Source organism: Juglans microcarpa x Juglans regia, chromosome 1D (genome assembly GCF_004785595.1).
Source record: "Juglans microcarpa x Juglans regia isolate MS1-56 chromosome 1D, Jm3101_v1.0, whole genome shotgun sequence".
Lineage (NCBI taxonomy): Eukaryota > Viridiplantae > Streptophyta > Magnoliopsida > Fagales > Juglandaceae > Juglans > Juglans microcarpa x Juglans regia.
Window position 1 is genome coordinate 30,287,166 of NC_054594.1, and position 6,674 is coordinate 30,293,839.

Genomic DNA, 6,674 nt, shown 5'->3' on the forward strand with positions numbered 1-6,674 from the left:
TATTGGAATTGCGCTTATAATTCTGCCTTTACAGGAGGCTTATGGAAAAATGATTATCAATACAGGTGAACCATTCATTACAAGGCATAATTAGCTCCACAAATCCCTTGGAAAATCTGCAGATTAGATACCAAAAGACGGCCCAGTTCTGTAGGAAGAAGTAGTAGCCTGGCCTAAACTTGCCAACATGGAGAAAGCACCGCAACCCTAGCAAAAACATGAACGCATTCCAAGGTCCAACAGACAAACCATGTTCAACCCTGAGATGCTGGCGAATGTTTGTGCGCGCGCGCACAGAGAGAGAGAGAGAGAGAGAGAGAGATCGCTCAAAGAAAACCTCGAAAACTTAATTTCAACAGAACTAAATCAGCAGCACCCCATAATAGCAACAACTAGGTGTTAGATAACTAAAACCAAACCAGATGATAATCCACAATTCAATCTTAAACTAAAACATATAAAGACCTACCTACACATGCAATGCATGTAGTCCTAAAATCGAGAACTGCCTACATGTAAAATGTGATAAAGATGTTCCTGAATAGATTCAAAAAGGACGGAGGAGCTACAGGGGTGTCGATGGAATGTCCTCTGTGATGCATCTGAACTACCATTTTGAACGATGACCACCCTTCAAATACCTGCCCTACTTGCCCATCTCTCAAACAGCAGAGTCAGCATCCGTAGCATTTTCCTTTTGACTGGGAGAAGACAATGATCCTCTGATTTTCAAGTCCCCAGTTTGTTGCTGCTGCTGTTCCTGCTGCTGCTGCTGCAGTTGTTGCTGCTGCAGCTGATGCAATTGATGCTGCTGAAACTGCTGCTGCTGCTGCTTCTGCGAGTGAATCTGGAGCTGTTGAAACTGCTGTGTGGTTAAAAGTGTGTGCATTGCATGATTGTTGGGATAGAATTGTTGGCCAGCTCCAAAAGAAGCAAAATTCATCATAGGACCACCATTTGGAATAGCTTGGCCAGTCAATACTTTCAAATGCTGAATCTCCTCTTTGAGTGCATCATTTAGTGCTATTAAAGAACACAAACAAGATATAATTACCATGGAAAAGACCACAAGAAAAAAAGTAGAGTGAATTTTGTGTGTTTGTGTGTTTGTACTGCTTTTCTTTTTACTTTGGCATTGGGGTGTAGGGAGGTCGTTAGTGGTCATTAGTGAGGTACTAACAATATATATATATATATAAAGAGCTACAATGCAATCACAACCAAAACGCACCAATGTATCACTTAATTACTAAAAGGGTCCACATGGGTAATTTTAGGAGCGTACATTTGTACTGAGTCAAATTTTAGTGGGTAAGTGACAATGGCTGGGACTTTGTGAGATCAAGTTGTACCAAGTCAAAGTTTTGGGGGGAAAGTGACAATGGGTGGGGAAATAATATAATTTAACCTTGCAAAAAGTGGCTCAGGAATACTTGGGGTGAACAAATAAGATTGATTTAGTGGAATGAGTAAAACAACTCAATATAGTATCTGCAACGATCTAGGTATGTAACTTATGCATAACAAAAAATATTTCATGCAACTGGAGTTTTAAATTTATTTTCTCTAACATTATAGGCCATTTTCATTGTTTCCCCATCCTAGAAAGCATTAAATGATGCATCATGCTAACCCTAAACTAATCATATTTTCATATACTGCAAACAACTGCACAAATAACATCACTTCTGGAGCAGAAAACTGTATAGAGGGGGGAGATATAGAGAAACCAACATGGGTGGATAAGAAAACCAAGCATATCTAAACAGAAAGTCCAAATTGAGAGAAGAAAAATGAAACAAAAACTACCGAGTCATATCCTTTAATAAGCAATCTCCAATAGTCCAGTATCACTAATGCCAAATTTTTAAAATGCAAACAAAGATACGAAAATCAACTGTCATCATTAGGATAATTAACCGGTCAGGGAAATCTACCTAATAATATTTACAGTATAATGATATTAAAGTTTGAAACCAAAGCATATTAACTTGTTAGAAAAACCCCAACCGTAGGAAAGAAAGAAAAAAGGAATGCATAGTCCAGCTGGTCAAATCCAATTTTAAAAGGAAATTTCATCTCCAATACCATCCCAGTCGTAAAAAGGACCATTATGCAGAGTGCTCAATATTGTAAGTTAACTTCCATCAAATACAGAAAAATTATCAAGATATTCAATTAACAATAAAGAAAGTCAAAAGATGTAACTGGGTTTTTTTTTTTATTGGCATAAATCACACACGTACTTGACACCAATAAAATTCTGTAGTAAACAGGTCCAATATGAATGATATATATACCTAGTAAGTGTAAGCAATTAAGGATCAACCTCCGTTAATTCTTCTTTTTTCTTCATTCTTTCCAATTCAAACAAAAGACCAGATTGCGTGAAACAAAATACAAAACCAATCCTTCAAGGCATAATGTATTTCATCAACTGAAATGTTACCACACATCCTAGATATGCTCATCCAAACAAAAAAAGTAGGGAAAGGTCATGGCTGGAACATGTCTACTTAGAGGTATGTTCAAGCGACTCATAAAATGTCAAGTCCCAGAATAGAACAAACATGGGAACCTATAAAACAAGACACAAGCAAGTGGTACCTTTTTCTTTCATTAGTAGTGGGACCTTAAAACATATAAGATCATCTACTTATAACAAGGTACAATTGCATGATAACAAAATTAGAAAGACAATGCAATTTATCACCATAAAAAATGAAAAGGTAATTACACACAAGTTCACTTCTTGACAGACAGGAAAAAAAAAATGAGCTTGGCATTAAAACCTCTATCTCCTCTAACATGACATGGATGCACACAGCATATACTTAATGCATCATGAATATCCTACTCAACCACGCTTCATCATCTTGGCTGTATTATTTCCCTAAAATCTTGTGCCAATCTCTACAGAAACATTAAAAAAAAAAAAGTCATGTGGCATTGAATATGTCTCTATCAAGATTAGAAGATGAAAACAAAATTTTCACATACATGAATGCAAGCATGCACACACCCCACTTGTAGGAAGAGAGAGAAAGAAAGAAACTTTAGAATTGGGGTACTAATCTTGGAAAGGGTTTACAAGATACGTGCTTACCATCTTGCAAGTGAACCTGTTGTTCCATTGTTTGCAAGCGCAGCTTTAGTTCACCATTCTCAGCAGTCAGGCCATTTGTATCTCTCTAAGGAAAAAAAACAAAAGAAATGTCATTGAAACTACCATATAAGGCTATGTTTTGAATAATGCTAGGATAAATGTTATATGCTACACTACTATCCCACTTTGTAAATGTAGTACTTTTCATCACACTTGGATCATCTTTTATTTTCTTAAAATAAGAAATTCAAAGGTTGAAGGACAATACCACCTCATCATATTGGATAAGAGTGGGATGATGGCGTAATATGTAGAACTTTCCTAATGCTAGATATCAAAATTGTGAAAGAAAAAAAAAAAACAGGGAAAAACATGCCAACACAACCACATATAGCAAATATAGTCACTGAAACTGGACACGTGCAGTAAAAATAAGAGCATGTCCAGAGCTGATGCAGTTAACCTGCAAGAGGGTCAGCTGAGCAGACAATGAAGTCGCTTCTGTTTGCAGTGTCTGCACTTTCCTTTCCAGCTCAGAAATGTATCGCATCTTTCTTTCCTTTGATCTAGCAGCTGACTGCCTGTTTGCCCAGATCCTATCACAAGGAACAAATAGCATGATATTTAAGTAAAACACAAAGCTATTACAAGGAAAAAACTGAAAAGAGAATAATAATCAGAGAGAGCAAGCAATATATCATCTAATAGGAAAGTACACTTTGGAGGAGCATCAATAGCACCTCTCGCAAGAGCTTCCTGACCAACACATCCATAGAAATAACGAGACTGGAATCCATGGTACCAAGAAAATTTAAACATTATTTCTCCATAGAATGGGCAGTCACATTAAAACTGAGGACACCCCCACAATAAGAGGAAGACGGGATCACTCAAAGTAGTATATGCCCTTGAATTAAAAAAAAAAAAGGTGGCATTACAGAATCTTATTCCGGTCTGAAATGAAGCAAAAACAGGTGGCGACAGAATCATAGGGATCATCTTCATCTCATCCCAAGGAACCTATAAGAAAGCAATAGCAACACAACCCCACAAAACTCAACAGCAGCCACCAAAAACAAAGCAGGAAAAGATGGCAGCGAATGAAGCTGCAAAAATTATAGCGGAACTTCCAAAAAATTTTACAGGTCAGACGTTCTGCTTTCCACGTCGTCTGAAAGGAAATAATCAGCTAGAGAGCAGCGTACAGTAATCATGCATGGTGTAGTGGTACGCCGTGCAAGAAGTGTAATTTACGTAAAGCCTTATATTTCTGCTTCATTTATATTTCTGCTTCATTTAGAGTTTTTCACTGGGTGTGCAAGCTAAAATAAATAATAGAGAACTACCGAGCAGGAAAATACGCATATATAAATTTCAGAACTGAAAAACAGAGACCTTTTATTCTGTATGCAAAGAAGCAAATTTCAAGGGCCTCATAAATACCATAATGGGTAATCCCGCATTTTTATAAACATATCATTTTGGTATATTTAGAGAGGAAGAAACAAGATGAAGTCAGAATGTTATCGATATACAACCAAACATGAACAAGCATTTGTGCAGGACAGAATGACTCTTTGGACCAGCTAATTGATGTTTTAAAAAAGAAATCTTATCAACCAATTTTAGAGTTAATATATGAAAACAAACCATTGTTCATCATTAATCTTTTGAAGATTAAATAAACGCATACCATTCTTCAAGAAATAATACCTCTTTGCACGCTTGGGATCAATTAAAGCGAGCTCCGCAAGCTTAGCAGCTGACATGGCTTTCTTCGAATCAGCAGCAGACATATCTTCAGAACCTGACACAAGCATCTCCGGTTTGATCGTAGTTGACCCATCCATGGACTGGCTATGTTGGTGCCTAACTCTGGGCCTTTCATTAGAACCAATGGCAAAATTCTCAGACGAAGTCACAGCTCCTGATGCTGGTGTTGGCATGGCTGCCAGTGCTGGACTTGGTGCTGCCGCAGCAGAAGATGGCTCCCCCACTTGGAATGATGAGGTAGCAGATGATGAATTGAACTTGTCCATATCAAGATACATAGACAACAAGTCCTCCTCAGTCTCATCAGAAAAGGAAGGCCCATCGGCGCCACCCACAACCCCAAGGTCACTATCGAAGCTAATATCGTCAGGAAGGGTGAGAATTTCCGAATGGGCACGTCTATGACCCAAACTCCTCCGTGGGGTATCAGGCATTCGGCTAATATCATGGCTAAAGCGACTGGAATCAGCACTCATTCCATGCCCAAAATGAGCCGAGTCTGAACTAGAACCTGGGGCCAATGGCGGGTAGGATGGTGACGCCGAAGATGGCTCAGGTTTTACATTGAAACTACTTCCGGTGGGCGAAAACCCAGAGTAACGGCCTGATGGAGGTGGTAAGCCTCCACCGTGGCCAGGGGTTTTCTCCTTATCCATCTAGTAAAAACCTCAAAGGCTCAAACCCTATTATTCTCTCACACAAGAGCTCAACAATATCAAACCCCCAGAAACTTTAGAACCTTACCGAACAAATCAAAACTCTAGAAGAAACTTAGCCAAATGCAGATTTTCCAGACACTAAAAAAACCAATTGTCCTTCAAGACTCACAAATGGATTACCCAATATATTCGATGACAATAAATGAAAGCTATGATGAGCACGGAAAACCCAAAAAATTACAGATTTCTCTCCTATCTTTAAAGAAGGGTGGCATTAACTGACTGGATTAAAACCCTAGAACCCCCCAACACAAACCCAAAAATTAAGGTAGCAGAGATCACAGAAACCTTAGGAAACCGTAGATCTGACCAGGGGATGTATTCGAACAGAACGAGCAATTAGATATAGAGAGGCTCATAGAACATAGAATTAAGAGACACATCCATCAGCATTCAACGACAACGCACAAAATCTCCAGGAAAATCAGGGGATTTTCTCGGGAATCTTAATAGTTGACATAAATTCTAAAGGATTGCACAAACAGATCTTGGAGTTGGCAGCTGGAAAGCAAAGCAGAGGAGAATCGCACGCGTTTGTGCAGGAAGAGAATCTGAACAAACAAAATCACATGGAGATGGAAAGAAAGGAGTGTGTCTGAAGAGACCCGAAAGCGAAGCTTCGGAGATGGCATGTAAAAAGAGAGGGGCAGGGGGGAAGGGGAGGGGCGTGTGTGCGTATATATATATATATATATATAGGGTATATGAGGGTGTGTATACATATACATGACGAGGGGTCCGTATCCTCTGCAACCAGTGTCCTTACATTCTTTGTCTGTCTGCAATCTATTTTTCGACATTAGTAATTATTTTATTTGGATAATATCTTTTTTGGAGGGAAAATTGCGATAAAAATATACAATAAAAATAAAATTTGCAAGTAATTAAAACTAAATAAGATTGTTCTTTTTGAGCTTTTCACCTTCAATCATGCTAATAGTATAATAATTTTATACATCGATCGATCCGATATTGGATCAATATCGAATCGATCGATCATAATTGAATTATGTAAATCTTTAAATAACGGATTTAGACGTTACTCTTAATTTTTTATTTGTTATATGCAAATAACT

At 38.1% G+C, this 6,674-nt stretch overlaps 1 protein-coding gene across 1 annotated transcript; it reads right to left on the minus strand.

The window, feature by feature from the left end:
• Positions 1 to 383: 383 nt before the first annotated feature.
• LOC121265181 (probable transcription factor PosF21) lies at positions 384 to 6,263 on the minus strand. Its single transcript, XM_041168696.1, has 4 exons — positions 4,820 to 6,263; positions 3,570 to 3,702; positions 3,107 to 3,191; positions 384 to 1,023 (listed from the first exon to the last, which is right to left on the minus strand). Exons 1-4 carry the CDS (start codon positions 5,533 to 5,535, stop codon positions 662 to 664), a joined length of 1,296 nt encoding a protein of 431 aa, XP_041024630.1. The 5' UTR covers positions 5,536 to 6,263; the 3' UTR covers positions 384 to 661.
• Between the last annotated feature and the right edge of the window lie 411 nt (positions 6,264 to 6,674).

Excerpts from the sequence above, each read along its gene's own strand:
- LOC121265181 (XM_041168696.1), bottom strand. The coding sequence starts at position 5,535 with ATGGATAAGGAGAAAACCCCTGGCCACGGTGGAGGCTTACCACCTCCA. Across the intron at positions 3,703-4,819 it reads GATCCCAAGCGTGCAAAGAG|GATCTGGGCAAACAGGCAGT; the intron begins GTATTATTTCTT and ends TCCTTGTGATAG. Across the intron at positions 3,192-3,569 it reads CTCAGCTGACCCTCTTGCAG|AGAGATACAAATGGCCTGAC; the intron begins GTTAACTGCATC and ends TTTTTTCCTTAG.